The sequence below is a fragment of the Apodemus sylvaticus genome, chromosome 3 (genome assembly GCF_947179515.1).
Source record: "Apodemus sylvaticus chromosome 3, mApoSyl1.1, whole genome shotgun sequence".
Taxonomy (NCBI): domain Eukaryota; kingdom Metazoa; phylum Chordata; class Mammalia; order Rodentia; family Muridae; genus Apodemus; species Apodemus sylvaticus.
The window spans coordinates 58,397,641-58,415,005 of NC_067474.1; the positions used below are offsets into that span (position 1 = coordinate 58,397,641).

At 49.3% G+C, this 17,365-nt stretch overlaps 1 protein-coding gene across 1 annotated transcript in view; it reads right to left on the reverse strand.

Moving 5' to 3' along the window:
- Positions 1–17,365, reverse strand: part of Fbxo10 (F-box protein 10) — a 51,256-nt gene that overhangs the window by 16,995 nt on the left and 16,896 nt on the right. Inside the window, exons 2-3 of the mRNA XM_052176413.1 lie at positions 9,107–9,697; positions 6,044–6,865 (exon numbers count right to left, since the gene is read on the reverse strand). Of these exons, the coding sequence (XP_052032373.1) occupies positions 6,044–6,865; positions 9,107–9,691 (1,407 nt within the window). The 5' untranslated portion in view covers positions 9,692–9,697. The remainder of the gene's footprint in view (positions 1–6,043; positions 6,866–9,106; positions 9,698–17,365) is intronic.

Consider the following 17,365-nt stretch of genomic DNA (forward strand, 5'->3'; position numbering starts at 1 on the left):
ACAGCACACACACACTGCACACATATACACACATACCACACACACATATACATACCACACACACACACATATACACTACACACACCACATATACACACATACACACACATATGCAGACAATGTATAGTAATAATAAACTCTACAATAAGAGCATGCAAATCGTTCCCTCCCGTGTAGTCCCAGCAGTTCACAGTTGGTGAGGAGGCACCTCTCTGTGCACCTGTCTTCCCACTCTGTGCTTCAGAGGACATAGTCTCCCTTGCCCACGTAACACTGCCCTGTGGGCACTTTACTTCATGCCAGGGCTTTACTAAAGCTCAGAAGCCTGGCCTTGGGCTCAAGCCATTTTTCTAGACTTCCTAGATGGTGGGATGGAGAGATGCTTACAGACCAAGAGGTCTTCAAACTTTATGCTCTTGAACTTGTGTTCTAAAAAATGTAAGGTAGCCCAGGCTGGCCTCAGACAACTCACTCCGTAGCCAGCAATGACCTTGAGCTCCAGGGACCCTGCTGTGTCTGCCTCCCTAGTCCTGGCATTCAGAGCTGCTGCACCAAGCACTATACAGTGCTGGGTATTGAACCCGGCATTTCATGCATACTACTGAGTACGTCCCATAGCAACTTTCAATGCAATTCCAGATCTGTCCCTTCCACTGGCCCTTCAGCAAAATCCACCTGCCCAAGACATGCTGGTTACACAGCTAGTGCCAAGTGCTAAAGGGCTCTCCTCCCCCAGCTTCCCTCCATCACAAAAATCAAGACCTTGCAGTTCTGGGGCTCAAACTCAGGACTTGCACCTGTTAGGCAAGTACTCCAGCACTGAGAGACACCCCAGCCTTATCGGGAACTCATGGTCTTTCCTGCCTCTCAGGTGCTGCGAGTCACAGCGATGGGCCTCGACTTCTGGCCCAAGGCCAATTCTTGATTTAAAAAATATAACTTAGTTAAATCTGGAGTATGGTGACACATGCCTCTAGTCCCAGCACTGGAGGGACAGGGAAGGAAGGTGGGAGAACAGAGGTCTGCCTGGGCTATGTGCTGAGATCCTGTCTCAGACAAAAGAAAAGCAGAAAACAAATAGTAGTTAAGAAAATAAATATTTAAAACAAAACAAAACAGTTAATTGACATGGAAATGGCTTAGTCAGTGAAGAGCTTATTGCGTGAAAGAAAGAACCTGACTGGGCTCCGTCTTCAGCTGCACATGTACCCAACATGCACCCATGGGCACACACGCCCATGGGTGCACACACGCCCATGGGCACACACGCGTCCATGGGTGCACACACGCGTCCATGGGTGCACACACACGCCCATGGGCACACACGCCCATGGGCGCACACACACGTCCATGGGTGCACACACACAAATTTGTTTGTTTGTTTGTTTTAAAAGCCTGTTCTGATTAACTGTGAATCTTTCTTGGTGTAGTCGCTGGTATGCAAAGGCTACTAACACTCCAACAAGAGTCAGGAATTTGGGTGGTACGAAGCCTCTTTAAACAAGGTAGCACAATGCAACTCCCACATATTAAAGGACTGTGCTTTCTGCTTTAGTTTCTTATATGTAATAAGTATAAACACACGCATATATTGTTTTAAGTAATTGTATATTAAGATAATTTATTCATTACAGTAAAATTCTAGCAGATTTGAGTGTGGAGGAACGAACACCTACGTGATCCCAGCCCCTGGGAGGCAGAGGCAGGAGGATCTCTGTGAACTGGAGGCCAGCTGTGGGTACAGAGTAAGACTGTCTACCAAAGCAAAGCAGAACAGGGCAGGCTTGGGGCAGGTAGGGCGGACACTCTGAGTAAGGTGCCACGCCCACAGTCTTAGTTAGGGTCACTACTGCTGGGATGAAACACCACGAGGAAAGCAGGCTGGGAGGACAGAGTTTATCTGACTGACACTTCCCCACCATAGTCCATCATGGTAGAAAACCAGGACAGAAACTCAAACAGGGCAGGAGCCTGGAGACAGGAGCTGATGCAGAGGCCATGGAAAGTTACGATCTTGCTCCCCTTGGCTTGATCAACCTGCTTTCTTACAGAACCCAGGAGCCCTAAACCAGGGATGGCACCACCCACAGTGGGCTGGGCCCTCCCTCCTTGGTCACTGACTGAGAAAATGCCTTACAGACTTGCATTCAGCCCAACCTTATGGAGGCATGTTCTCATCTGAGGCTCCCAGTCATCTGAGGACTCTAGCTTGTGTCGAGTCGACAGAAAACTAGCTAGCACACCCGTCCTGGCCTAGCTTTCCACAGAACTCGCTTTAAGTAGTAGGGTAACGGCAACAGACCCCAGTACACTTAGGGAAGAGGAGACTGAGAAAACACAAGCTTTATCCCTGGGTATGGCGGCTGGCTGACAGAAAAAGACTGGACACCCTTCCCCACTTTGGCTTCATACAACAGAATATACTCAAGAAAAGCTTTATCCTACACAAATATGGGCGAGACAGTGCTATGCAAATGGCCTTAGAGAGTCACGTGGTCATGGCCCAGCACCTCTGGAGTATACACATTTTATTTTCAACCATGTGTCTCTGGTCCCATTCTTTGTTGTGCAGCACAAGAACCTGAATACTTTAACGGATGCCTCTGGGATATTTTGGTGACAGATGGCCCAAGACTCAGGTTCTGCCTATGACTTGGGGACAGTGGGAGGAAACTCAGCTTGGGCCCAGATTGTGAGGAAAGCCCCTAGCACTAGGGGTGAGAAAGATCACTGTCAGATCACTCCCTAGACCCAAGGACATAATACCTGCCCGGACCAAGGCTGAAGCACAATGCTGGAGAACTCTGGCACTGCCAGGCTCTCCTGCGCAGGGTGACAAATACCATAAGTCATGTTCAGTAGAGAGAGGCTGGAAGCTGAGAGAGGGACCTCTCAGGAGAAGGCACAAAGGGAAGATCCAGACAGTAAAGTAGCAGAAGGCAAAGATGAGGGAAACTGAGGTCAATTCCTGACAGGACTGACCCCCGAAAAACCACAAAGGGGTACCAATTCCAAACCCAGTGCACCTCACTTCCAGCTAGGAACCCCAACCTACACAAAACACCAGGCTTCCTGGAGCCCCAAGCAACCAGGCTGCTTCTGCCTGCTGGGCTATCTTAGGACCTGGGAAGTAGGAGGCTCTGGCCAAGGCCTTGACCCTCAACTCAGGAAGTTGCCCAGCAAACGCCACACTCCACCTACATACAACCCTAACCCTGGCTTGTGTTCATGACTCTTGGCACTCATAATGGTGACTGCCAAAGATGTTGATTTTTTTTTCCTTTTGGTCAAGACCCCAATCAGTTTCCATGTTCTTTGCTAGAAGCTAACCACAAATTTCTAGCCACATAACTCCTGCCAGACGTCTCCTGGAGCAACTGTCCAATATGGCTACCGTTAGGGCTGCGTAAGTTCTTGTTGGTCCTTGTCGGCCCGCACTGTGACAGCCCCCATGTGCACCCAGTGTGTCAGCACACACCTCTCCACGTTCCAGACTGAAGATGGCGGCTCTGCTGAGTGTCAGTGTTCCAAATCAGCATGCCCAGGACTAACCTCGTGTCTTTCATCACACCAGAGCCTCCATGTTTCCTCCGCTGCCTCGTGCACTTAGGCTAGAGCTCTAAGCCTCAAGGTCTTGACTGTTCCCACCCTGGCCCTGTTTTCCAGGTTGCCCTGTGTTCTCCTCTCCATCCCTGGGGCCTCACAGTGAGCTTTCTGAGACAGATCTGACCACGAGATCTCTCTGTGCTTCTCAGTCATGTCCCGAATTCCAACCTCCGCAGCTCCACCTGACGCCCTCCCCACTGCTCCTGCCATTTTCCCTCCCACTGTAGCTGCTGAGGACCTCACAACTCCCAGTGTGTGCAACGTCCTGACTCCAGGTCCTCTCAACTCTTGTACTGGGAGTCTTCACCTGCCAACTCTTATTCCTCCTGCAGTTTAAGCCAAGGACATTACTTTAGGAGACTGCCCTGGCCCCTTGAGGGTGGGTGGGTCAGGTGCCCTCATTTATGGGTTCCTGTGCCACATCCCTAGCACACCTATCAGAGAAGCTCTCAAGTGGACTGTCATCACCTTTACAAAGGCTAACTGAGCACCTGCAGTATGCCAGATGTACTATTAAGTACCCCTTCTTTCCCCTTCCTGTCCCTTCTCTTCCCCGCCCCCACATAGGGTCCAGATTCCCAGCTTACTCTGGGCTTGAATCTGTGATATTCCTTAATCTCCAGAGTGCTCGACCGACAGGCTCCACCGCCATGACCAACCTAGTGCTTTCTGTATGGAACTTTTGTTCATCACCCTCACCATCCCTTAAGGAACCATGGGCAGCAGAGGCAGAATTTTGCTCAACAGTCATGTCCTTGATAACTGTGTGGGGAGAAGAGTCCCCTGTAGGACTCAGACCGGACCCTTTCACCATGGTACCCACAGAAGTAAACTCACCGCCTTCCATGTTTGTTTCCTTTTGGGACAAGCTCTCACTACCCAGGCTACCTTGAGCTTTGTGGTGATCCTCCTGCCTCAGCCTCTCATGTACAGAGATTCTTGATATGCACCACCATGCTAGGCCTTCTTCCTGTAAAAAAATTCTATTTTCTGCTTATAATATAGTAGTCTTGCGTTTTCATGGTAACACCACCTAAAATTGTCCTCAGAAATGGGCCTGGAGGCTGAGCGTGGTGGCACATACTTTCAGCTTTTAATCCCAGCACTCAGGAGGCAGACAGATCTCAGTTGAGTTCAAGGCCAGCCTGGTCTACAAAGCAAGTTTCAAGACCAAAAGGGCTCTGTACACGAACCCTGGAAAAACCAAAACCAACCAAACAAACAAACAATGAGCATGCTATATACAAGGAAGTGCAATTGTAATTAACCTTTCTAGATGCCTTTAAGACCCACAGTGGACTCTGCAATGCTTCTTAGTTTACTGGGCACTTCTGCTAAGGTCGAGGCACCAGGCCCCCAGACCTCAGTGAGAGAAGCCACACCAGACACTCTCTCATGCTACAGAAGTGCAAGTAATCACAGGGAATGATGGGGATCTGAGACCCAAGCCCACGGTATTGCTACGCTTTCTTCTGCAAGGCTTGCTCACCCTTCGGAACCCTCGGTGGCACCAACCGTAATGGATATGGGGATTGTTTGGTCCACAGTGCACAGGGAGTAATTTCATCAGCAGCTAGTGAGCTCTCTCTCTCTCTCTCTCTCTCTCTCTCTCTCTCTCTCTCATGCCCACCTTTTTAGACTCTGGGCAAGGTAGCTCCTTCTTACTATGTACAGTTCTGTCTTTAAAAAAAATTTTTTAAAAGATTTATCTTACTCTATGTATATGAGTCTTTTACCTGCATATACGTATGTGCTTGTCTGGTGCCCATGGGGTTCAGAAGAGGGCTTTGGATCCCCTGGAACTGGAGTTACAGATGGTTGGAGTCACCATGTGGGTACTGAAAACCAAACCTGGGTCCTCTGGAAGAGCAACAGGGCTCTTAACTTCTGAGCCATCTCCCCAGTCCCAAAGCCTCTAGGTGTGTTCCAGCTGCACCGGTGACTCAGTCTCACACAGCCTGTTCCAGTCATGTATGCTCTACTGGCCCCGCATCCTCTATTTACCCTACTACGCTAGCGCAGACACCGGCTTCTGCAGAACCCCCCCTCACGATCCCACTGCAGTCTGAAGTGAAGGCAGCGATGGTGCCTTTCTTCTACGAACACCTGCGATAACACGTAAGAGAAGCAGGACGACATACGTGAGTGAGGATACAAGACCTGGGCTCTGCCTCAATGACCCCAAGTAAGACTCTTTCCCTGCTCTGGGTCTCTATTTCTTTTTCTGGGAAACAGGAAGACATTTGTCTTATGCAAGTCAGATGATGGACAGGAATCAAGTTTATCTAATAAGCTTGGAAAATCATTTAAAATGCAAATAGCTCATCCACCCTTCCCACACATAGCCAGAGGTGCCCTCTCCAGAGCAAGGCTCATGCTCTTGGCAGCGATCACCCAGTGAGGCCTCAGTCTACAGTGTGGGTCCTTGTGACAGTACCTTGCTATTGTGTATACACCGCACCGCGTAAGTCAGGTTCCGAAAGACGTTTCCTTCCATCTTGGCACGGCCATAAGAGCAGACAAAGACGCCGCCCTTCCCATCCCGGAAGAGGCACTTGCGGATAAGGCAGCCCTGCACAGAGCTGGCTAGCGCCATGGCTTCCTTGTCTTTCTGCAGCTCCTGATGCAGTGAGTTCAGCACGAGACAGCTGGGCAGCTGGATGGATGCTCCGGGCAGTGGAGGGCCCAGAAACGAGCCACCCAGGACAGGGCGTGGGCCCTGCACCTGGTAGGACAGTCTGTATGTAAGCAGCTCCTCATCCTCATCCTCACCGCTGGGGCTCAGGCCACCGTCACTGCTGTCCGGAGTCTGCGCCACTCTCTCCCCATCGCTGCCCACCTCGGCCTCCTTGGAGCCTGGCTTTGGAGAACTACAGACTGGGCCTGTGGGGCTCTGGCTACCCTCAATGACAATGTCACAGGTCCTGGGGCTCCAGGCCTGGTCCCGGCTCTCCAAGTTCAAGGACATTAAAAACTCATTGTCCTCTGCGGGGAGGAAGATGGGAGAGGCCTTGATGAGGCCCAGCAGGTACTTGTAGGCCCAGTTCTTATCCGCCGACGGGTGACCCTCCACAGTCACGCAGTTGTTTTCGCTGCCCACAAATTCACAGTTTTCCAACATACATAAGGGCACGTTGTGCAAAAAGACATGGGTGTTTTTGAAGGTACAGAACTTCACTTGGCAGGTACCCGGGCCATGGACCTGGATGTGCCCATTCTCAAAGTTGCAGTTGTCAAACTGGATGTGACCTGATGTGGTCTGGGGGACAAGAAGGAGAAGATGTGTTCAGAAGCCTACACTTCGTTTCGATGGCTATCACCTAAGTTGCTCTTCAAGGAAGGCAGAGACAGAAGGGCCCTTGGTTTGACTTCTTCCCTTTCCTTAAAAGGCCAGGATGTCAGATGTCACTCAAAGGAACTGGGAAGTAGGTCCGCATCAAAGAGGCACAAAGAAAAACTGCCAACCATTGCATCCTTCCAATTCCAAAAGATAAGGAAGAAATCCCCACACTCTACAGCGGGACCCATTTATGTATTTCAAGTCTTAAGTAAGTTCTCCAGTGCTCATGAAACGCTAAGTGAGAATGGCTGTCTTCCCCCAACCCCACTCTCTGCTCCCTTTCCTGTTTGGTGGATTAGGAAGGAGGGAAGGCTGGAAAGATGGAACCGATACAGCTTTGGAGACCGGGAGGGCGGAGGGCGGCCACTCTAACCTAGGGGATGCTATGAACTTCACAAACGTAGGAGCCAGTGCAATCCCAAGTGCATTACCTGAGATTTGAGGTAGACTCACCAGGCCTCTGAGAGGAGGAGAGTCCCTGCTTAGTATCTGGGTTATATTACCATGTACAAGTTTCTCCTGATGGTACCTTTTTAAAAGCACTTTTCCACCGGGTGGTGGTGGCGCACGCCTGTAATCCCAGCACTCTGGGAGGCAGAGGCAGGCAGATTTCTGAGTTCGAGGCCAGCCTGTCTACAGAGTGAGTTCCAGGACAGCCAGGGCTACACAGAGAAACACTGTCTCGAAAAAACCAAATCAAAAAAAAAAAAAAAGCACTTTTCCTTCATCAGCACGCTTTCCTGTGCCTACAGGTATGTTCTCTGCCTGAGCCTGCTGGCCTGCAGTGCACAAAAGAACTGCGCCATGCTGGAGCCCAGAAGACTGGCACAGTTAAGGTCGGGCAAGCCTAGGATCAGTTAGGTCCCAGTCGCAAGCATTAGGAGAGAGTCTGTGCAGCTACTGGTGTGAGGATTTGCAATGCAAATGACAGGTCTCATCTTCAAAGAGAAAAGACCAGATGCTGCCAGTGGTTGGGACACTAAACCTGATGTCTGACTACAAAGAAGCCTGTGGCCATTCTGGAGCTGCAGCAGACACTCAGTGAGCACTCCCTCTAAGAATCAATGTATCTCAAGGCACGGAGGGTCAGGAGCCTTGTTTCTAGAAGCGAACTTTAACTTGCAGGTCTGTAGACCAGCACGGGGACATCCATTAGTCCTTATAAAATATTCTAGAACTAAAAAACAGGCTTCCAGGCTCCCAAAGACTTTGGCATCATGTAATTTTATAAACCAGAGGGCCTGGATTTGAGCTCTAACCTCACTAATTACCCATCTGGGAAACTTACTAGCGTCTTTTAACGCCCCTCATCTGCCCAAGGGAACCACGGCTACTGATCACCACAGATGTCTGCTTAGACGGAGCTTATCCTGATTAACAGGCTTTCGGTCCAAGCTCTGCCCATAAGCCTGAAACCTTGCTTATGCTGCTGTTGTCGGGCCTCAGTTTCTCTCATCTATAAAACCAGGTGATGCAACTTCCTCTGAGGGCTCCAGGGGTGAGGAGCTGAGGTGTGGCTGTAAAGCAGACACCTGGTATATACTGAGAATCACAAATGGCCACTGAGGTATTGACCATTACAGTAAAGACAAGGACTTGCTGCTGGCTATAACAGGACCCCCTCCAGCCAATGCACAGACTCTGTGCTGTTTTACAGGGCCGCCAGCTCCTCTGCCCACACTCTGTTCAGAAAGTGACTGCTCTGTGCTAATGAGTACTGTGCTGGACTGGTATTTCCTGACTTCCCTCCAGGCATCCTGGAGAAGCAGTGACTCCTGCACAGGATGAGGGTTCAGATACTGAGTGTTTCTGCCTCCCCTGCCCCTCCCCCCCACATGCTGCTCAGCTAATGTCCTGCCACCATGCTGTGTGGCTGCCACCCCACTGCTCTACCTGGTGCTCTAGTTGATCTTGTTAGGAATAGAAGAGGCACACAAGGAGGTCATTAGCTCACCTCTCCTTTCTAAGGCAGCTTTGAAGGAATTAAGGCACCAAGCATAACTCTGAACCGTACTGGCCTATGTGCCCATCTCTCAGTTAGTTCCGCTCTCAGGAGTACGTGCATAAGAATAAATACTAAATTCTCAAGGCTAACCTAAGGGGAAAGCACTGAGGCCAAGGCCGTGGGTCAGGACTGGACGGCATCAGGTGTGTACCAACCTTATACATGATTGGTGAGAACCAGGCTGGCATGAAGACAAGATTGCACACGCGTGTGGTCGAGCAGTGCTGGTCAATGCTGGCAAGCAGGGTCACCTCACCCAACTTCCCTTGGCCCACAATCTCCACTGGCACCTTCAGGATGATTTCCCCTTGCTCCTCGTACACACCTGGGAAAAGCACAATTCGGTCATAGAGGCTGGCTAAGGCTAAGGCACTGCCCAAGCTGTCAAACTCATGGCCTGGCCCAACGCTCAAGATGCGTCGCTCCTTCTTTCTGCGAAACAGAGAGAAGCAGATGGAAGATTCCAAGTCCAGCGCATTCTTGGCCCAGGTCTTGGAGGCAAGGTAGTGCTGCTTGAAGGCTTCCCTCCAGGACTCAGGCTCCACGTCGGGCTGGTTGGGCCAGTTGGGGTGGCGGCATTCTGTGCAGCCCAGACACAGCTGCCGCCAACGGGTACTGTCCAGGCTGAGGATCAGCTCATACCAAGCCCTGCAGACCAGGCTGCAGCGGCCCAGGTCGGGGAGATGCAGGTAGGCTAAGATCATACGCCACAGCTCCAGAGGGAGGCCGCCCGTTTCCATGACCACCTGGGAGAAAGACACAAAAGAAGATTTTCTCTAGTCACTTCATTTTAGTGTTCCCTTTTTAAAAATAACGCCTCCTGACCCTGGAGATGAACAAGTGAACAAGGCACAGCCAATCAGAGGACTCCATTTCCTTAATCAAAATCTGTGACGGTTAATTTTGATTGGCTTTTAAAAAATTTTTATTAGATATTTGCTTTATTTACATTTCAAATGTTATCCCCTTTCTCTTTTCCCCTCTGAAAACCCCCTATCCCATTCCCCCTCTCCCTGCCTCACCAACCCTCCCACTCCCGCTTCCCTGTCCTGGCATTCTCCTACACTGGGGCATCTAGTCTTCTTCACAGAACCACAGCCTCCCCTCTCATGGATGTCTGAAAAGGCCATCCTCTGCTGCATATGCAGCTGGAGCCATGGGTCCCTCCATGTGTAGTCTTTGGTTGGTGGTTTAGTCCCTGGGAGCTCTGGGGGTACTGGTTGGTTCATATTGTTGTTCCTCCTGTGCGGCTGCAAACCCCTTCAGCTCCTTGGGTCCTTTCTCTAGCTGCTCCCATTGGGGACTCTGTGCTCGGGTTAATTTTGACTCTTAACATGGTTAGATTGAGAAACACCTAGGGGATCAGTGAAACACACTCTGGGTGAGTCTATGCTGCAGTTCCAGAGATAAGAAGGTCAGGAGGACTCCGGCTAATCAGTGTGTTAATCCTTGATAGATTCATAATATGATAGCATTATCAGGAAGTGGTGAAAGATGGGACCTAACTACAGGAAGCAGGACCTGGTGGCCTGTCCTCGGAGCTGTATCCTGCTCTGGTCTCATCTGGTATCACCCTCTTCTCTGCTTCCATATGTTGTGAGGTAATGGAGTTCTGGGATGGAGAGATGGCTCAGATGTTAAAAGCACAAACCCACATCAGGTAGCTGACAACCACCTGTAATCCCAGCCCCACAGTGATTCAACTCCTTCTTCTGGCTTGCACAGGCACCGGCATTCACAAGGCACACATGAACACATATGAATACATATACATATACACTATGGCGGTTTATATAGGCTCGGCTCAGGGAGTGGCACTCTTAGGAGGTGTGGCTTTGTTGGAGTAGGCTGCGGTGTGGCCTTTAAGGCCCTCACCCTAGCTGCCTGGAAGTGAGTCTCCACTACCAACCTTCAGAAGATGTAGAAGGCTCAGTTCCTCCTGCACCCTGCCTGCCTGGCTGCTGCCATGCTCCTCCTTGATGATGATGGACTGAACCTCTGACCCTGTAAGCCAGCTCCAGTTAAATGTCGTCCGTATAAGAAGAGTTGCCTTGGTCATGGTGTCTGTTCACAGCAGTAAAACTCTAAGACACCCACTTACACATAAAAATAAATTTTGTTTTTTTTTTAAAAATATTTTCTATGAGTCAGGCATCGTGGTGCAGGCCTTTAAACTCAGCACCTGAGAGACAGAGACAGACATATCTCTAAGAGTTTGAGCCTCTCTGGTCTACATAGTGAGCTCCAGGGCATCCAGAGCTACAAAGTGAGACTCCATCCCCAAAACAAAACAAACTACAACAAAACCTGTTCTAGCACGTACTCCCTCTGTTTTGGTATCTGCCCAAACACTTATAATTAAAAGGAACTTTCAACCCATAAGTAATTCTCTAAGGTTATTTCTGTTACGCATTTGGTCAGAATGACAAGAGAAGTCCTTAGTACCGACTCTTCGGGGAGTTCCATCTGACACCTGCCGTGAGTACATTAGTCTCTGCTCTTTTCAGTCAGCCACTCTAAGGATACGATCCCAGGTCCCCTGGCAACCAGAGTCCCAACCTTCTGGAGAAAACCTTGTGGTATTGTTGCAGGCAGCAATGCAGGAAGGATGGAGCCATCTGAGCCCTCGACACCAGACCTGGAGCTAGAGGCTCTGGAGTTTGTCTTGCTTGGTCCAGGAGTTCCTCCCTTTAGGGATGGTAATGTATATTCAGTGCCACTGTTAAGTTGGAAGTAGGTTAATTTGTTTTTACAGGGGGTTACAATAAAGAGATTACCTCAAGTCTCAGAAGACACTTAGGACTTTTAAACAGTGTTGAGACTGAAAGATGACGGGGATTTGAAATTGGACTGAATGCATTTTACGTTTTGATGCGGCTTCAAGCCCGTGGGGGACAGAGAGCAGGGTGTGGCCCTCTGAGTGAGGATGGGTGCTGTAGGCTCAGAGGTCTCAATGCTTGGTCTTGAGATGGTGGCTTTGTTTGGGTGAGGATTCAGAGGTGAGGCCTTGTTGGAGGAGATGTGTCACTGGGGCTGGGCTTGAGAGTTCAGAGCCTCAGGACATTTTGAGTTCACTCCCTCTGCATCCTGCCTGCACACCAAGATGTCAGCTCTCAGCTGTTTCTGCCATCTTGCTTGACTGCTTCCCCACCATGATAGTGAGGGACTCCTATCTTTCTGTGACCACAGCTCAGATAAACCCTTCCTTTTATCAGCTGCCCTGTTACAGTGTCTTACCGCAGCAAGAGAAAAGCAATTAATGCCACAGCGGTGACAGACCTGGCCATGTGTTCTTTTTTGAGGCATGTGGAAGACTTTGAACTTTGGACCAGAAAAGCCATTAAGCATTGTAAAAGTGAACGTTAACTGGCCATCCTAGCAGCAACAGATACACTCTTCACCAAAATGTCACAGAAAGACATGTCACTAGCCCATGCTAGTATTGTTTCCCTCAGAAACCTCGTGAGCTGGGCCTCCACAGACAGAAGCCGTTCTGAGCACTCCCGTCTTCCACACTCTTTTTTTCAGTGACACATTTTCTCCAACAAGGCCACACCTCCTAAGTCTCTCCAAGTAGTGCCACCAAACTGGGGATCTCATTCATCACTACAAATGTAACCACTGTGCAGAAGGGAGTAGAGACGTACTATGAAGTCAAGGCCAAAGGAAAAAAGAAAAAAAAAGTGAAGACAGGTGCATGTATCCTGGGAATACAGAATCTGGATCCCTGAAATGCCCCTGGGATCTACCTAAGAGAGTTTGGATCATACAAAGAGAGGCATCTTCAGCTGCAATGGTCCTGAAGTCTAGATGTCCGAGATACGAATGAAAACTAAGTATATATTTGTCTTTCCCTTACTATTCCCATATCAGTGAATTACTATTGTTTCCTTAAGAAAGACTGTGGGGTTTGGCCCTGGCTTGGCTACTCCCTGGTGTAATCCTAGCTATCTACTGGGCTGCCCGCCCCACTGGCTACCTCCTTGCTTTCTCTGGGAACACTCTTGCCCCTTGCCAACAATTTATACCACGCGATTACAGACGCAGGGGTGGCTGAAGAGAAGTACATAGCAGCGTGACCCCCAGCCCTCAGTAGGCTGCATCTGATTCAAATGGACCACTGAGACCTTCTCCAGATGTACGCGATATTCTAGATGCTGGCTTCTTTCCCAAGCAATAAACTCTGAAGTAGGCACAGGAAGACAGGAGGCAGAAGAGGAGCCATGCTGAGAGAATGAACCAGGGAAGCAATGGAAGCAAGGGCGTGCCAGCTTCCCTGCCAGCCTCTAAACCCGGCTTTGCCCTTGGCCTCAGAATGCTACCAGTGAGCTCCATGCCTCTCTAACAAATTCCTGGACTGGGTGTGGTCACCCATCTCTAATCAAATCACTTGGGAGTATCAGGAGTTCAAGACCCACCTGGGATATAAAATCCTATCACAAATACATAAATACCCTCCTTATGGCATAAACTGACCATATTCAATTTTTGTTATAAAGTTCCTCTCCCCGCCCCCATTCTGGGGATACAAACTCAGGGCTTCCCACAATCCAGGCAAGTGATCTACTACTGAGCTTTAATCCAAATCTCCTTCCTGATTTTCATTTTGAGACAGGTTTCACTCAACTGCCCAGGCAGGGCTTCTGTTTGCAGCCTCTCGCCTCACACCCTCATGTAGCCAGAATCACACATTTACATTTCTTCTACCCAGCCCTGTCACTCACAGGCTACATTCCTGCTTCCTAGTTCTGAAGGAGTCTCCCCCTCTCACTAACCTCTCCCCGGCCACACCAGCTCAGCCCCGTTTATGTCTCTAGTGCTTTGTTCCCTTTGAGAGGTTTGTTTATGAACAAGAGCTGCTTCTCACTTCCCTTTCCTTTACTACCTGTGACTTCAATTTAAAACCACCAGAGCTACCACATGCCCATAAATCTTATATGAACTATGCAGACATCTCTAAGAGCCTGTGTTCATCTGAATCAGGACCAAGCGCAAGCACGGCGGCTGGGGGCATATCTTGTGATCATTCCTAAGGGCTCTGACCTACTTGCACACCCATGCTTTCCTGGTCTCCGTGTCCCACTTTCTCACACTGGTCCTCCGGAGTGCAATGCGTACTGTTCTTTCAGGGGGGCGCTGCAGGGTAGGAGTGCACTTCCCCCGACACATTACCCATCGAGCCCTTTACATCTACAAAAGACAACTGACAGGTGCCCCAGAGTGTGACCTTAGCTCTAATTTATATAGCCTTCCACATCTGTCCACGAGGGTCCCCAAGATCTATTGCTGATAGCCCATTCCTAGGAGTGATGTAATCCGAATTACAACTACCCAAATTATAGCCACTGGTCATGCTAAGTACAGCTCCAACCTAGCTTCCTATAAAGGTGTTTGACGCAGGCCACTGTGTGGACCATGTACATACTACATACATACATACATACATACATGCTACATACGTACTACATACTACAGACCCACATGTCACCTGTCCCAGGTAGCTATCTCATCTTTATGACAGTAGCCTGTTAAGAAAGGATGCCCTAGGCCACAATTCAAAGACTACAGCCAAACCCATCTAAAACTGAGCACAAAATACAAGCTTGCTACCCTAGTTATAAATAATTGAACAGGCAGAGGTGAATCTCCATCAAGTCTTCACCCTAGTTTTCAGGTAAATAATTGTTTCCTCAAGCGGATGTAAATTTATCATATAAACACAGCTTTGAGAACCTCTTTCCATGCATAATGAGACTGATCTGGAAATTTCTGAACAGACATTCTTCCAGTAATAATGTAAATAAACAAGGAGTCAAAATGTAAAAATCCACCCGGGCGGTAGTGGCGCACGCCTGTAATCCCAGCACTCTGGGAGGCAGAGGCAGGCAGATTTCTTGAGTTCGAGGCCAGCCTGGTCTACAGAGTGAGTTCCAGGACAGCCAGGGCTACACAGAGAAACCCTGTCTCGAAAAAACCAAATCCCAAACAAATAAACAAACCAACAAAAATCCTGGAGTCCCAGCACTCAGGAGGCAGAGACAGGAGGATCTCTGTGAGCTGGTCTACACACACACACACACAGAGAGAGAGAGAGAGAGAGAGAGAGAGAGAGAGAGAGAGAGAGAGAGAGAAAGAGAGAGAGAGAAACAAAGAAAAGAAGAGAAGAGAAGAGAAGAGAAGAGAAGAGAAGAGAAGAGAAGAGAAGAGAAGAGAAAAAAGAAAAGAAAAGATCAGATCATTGAGTGAAGATGCTAAGAACTTGGGGCTGGTCTGTTGCTCTGGGGAAGCCCAGTGCTTCCCAACTAGCAGAGCACAGGAAGTCTGTGGGTCATGACCCCTTTGGGGTTGAACAATCCTTTCTCAGGGGTCCCCTAAGACCACTGGAAAACACAGATATTTACATTATGATTCATAACAGTAGCAAAATTACAGTTATGAAGTAGCAACAAAATAATTTTATGGTTGGGGTCACTGCAACATGCGGAACTGTATTAAAGGGTTGCAGCATTAGGAAGGCTGAGAACCGCTGCTCTGAAGGCATGAGGTGATAGCTCTGGAAACCCTGAGATTGCCCATTCCATGGATGCTCCACAGGGAGACAGCGCTCGTCTCAAAGCTGAGCAGGTGACTCGCTCTTAATTACTCCCTCAGCTGGTCTCACTTCCTCCTCCCACGAGCCACTCAAGTTCTACACTCTTACACAGTCCGGGCTGGCAGAGACCCTGAGTGACAGACAGTCCACGCAGCTGGGCGTCGGGTGCAGGTTTCTCAGAAGGGGTGTGGCCTGCCCAGAGCTGTTTCAAGGAGATCCTGAAGAGGCATGCTAAGTGGGACAGGAAAAGCAAGAAGCTACAACTTTGCAAATACTAGGTAAAAATGTTTCCCCCTTAGATAGTGAGGTTATCTGGGAAGTTCTGGGCAAAAACATCTGTAATAATTTGAGTGTGTCTCCCAATAATCTACTTATTAGAAACTTAATCTCCAAAGTCATATGACGGGGCCATCTGAAGGTGCCTTTGGGAGCTAATTACCATTAGGGGAGGTTGTTAGTGCAGGATGCCCGTGATGTAGCTGTTAGTGGTAGTTCACTGGCCATCTCAGCACGAAATGGCCTCTGCGGTTTTACCAAGGAACAAGAGGCCTTTCCTAGACGCCAAGCAGATGCTGACACTGTGCTCTTAGCCTTACTTGTTTGGGTTTGAGATAGGGTCTTGCTGAATTATACAAGGCAAGCTTGTGCTCTCGGCTCACCTGGCCCTCCTGTCTCAGCCCCTCAAGCCGCCAGGACCACAGGCACATCCACATGCTTTCATGCTCTTGGGCGAAGCTAAATACATTTTCCTTTTCTGTTGTCATTTGTTTTCTTAAAGATTTATTTATGTATTTTATGTATGTGAATACACTGTCGCTGTCTTCAGACACACCAGAAGAGGACATTGGATCCCATTACAGATGGTTGCAAGCCACCATGTGGTTGCTGGGAATTGAACTCAGGACCTCTGGAAGAGCAGTCAGAGCTCTTAACCGCTGAGCCATCTCTCCAGCCCACTTTTTGTTGCTTGTTTGTTTGTGTTTGTTTTGTTTTGTTTTTGAGATGGGGGCTCTCTGTGTAGCCCTGGCTGACCTGGAACTCACTCTGTAGACCAGGCTGGCCTTAAACTTAGAGATCCACCTGCCTCTGCTTCCCGAGTGCCAGCTGGCTGCCTTTTCTTTTTTCCTTTTCTTTATCACCTGCGCTAAAGCAGTGGAAAGAAGACAAAGACCACCCTTCACACAGGATTCTCTGCAGCTTCGGATTTGGGGTTCAGGAAGCAAACAGTCCCAGCTTCTGGCCTCTCAGGAGGCAGCCAGTTTCTACCATTTCTCCAGATTCACTGTGTCCCCAGTTCCAGGGGTCTGAGTGTAGACAGGCTGAGGTTAGTCCTTCTCCCTTCAGAATCCCCCCTAAGCTCAGATAAAGGCCCCCTTCATTCCCCTGCCAGTTCCTGCTGTTCTATTCGGTTTATTTACAAGATCTTCCCATTAGTCCACTGGGATCCATGCAGCCAGGGGATTTCTCTAACTAGGTAACAGTTTTTAAAAGACTACACGTTCTGCCTTTCCTTTTTGTCACTGGGGCCTCTGAGCATGGAATTAAAAAGTAACAAACTGTCCCCTGGGCCTGTGTGCCTGTAGTGTGACGTCTGTAAGAACTGGAAAAACAATGTGTGGGAAAGTAGGTGCTGAGGTAGGCCCCAACACCTCCATTTTTAATATGTTCCTGAGAGGTGAGCACAGCGTTTCTGTGGTATCCCACCCTCCTCCCACTGGAGAGAGCCACACAGCGCTGGGCCACTCGGTATCCCCAACTTCAGTAAGAGGAGCAGAGGCTACCTCCTGGGAGGTGAGCCCATGAGACTTAGCTCTCAGCAAGT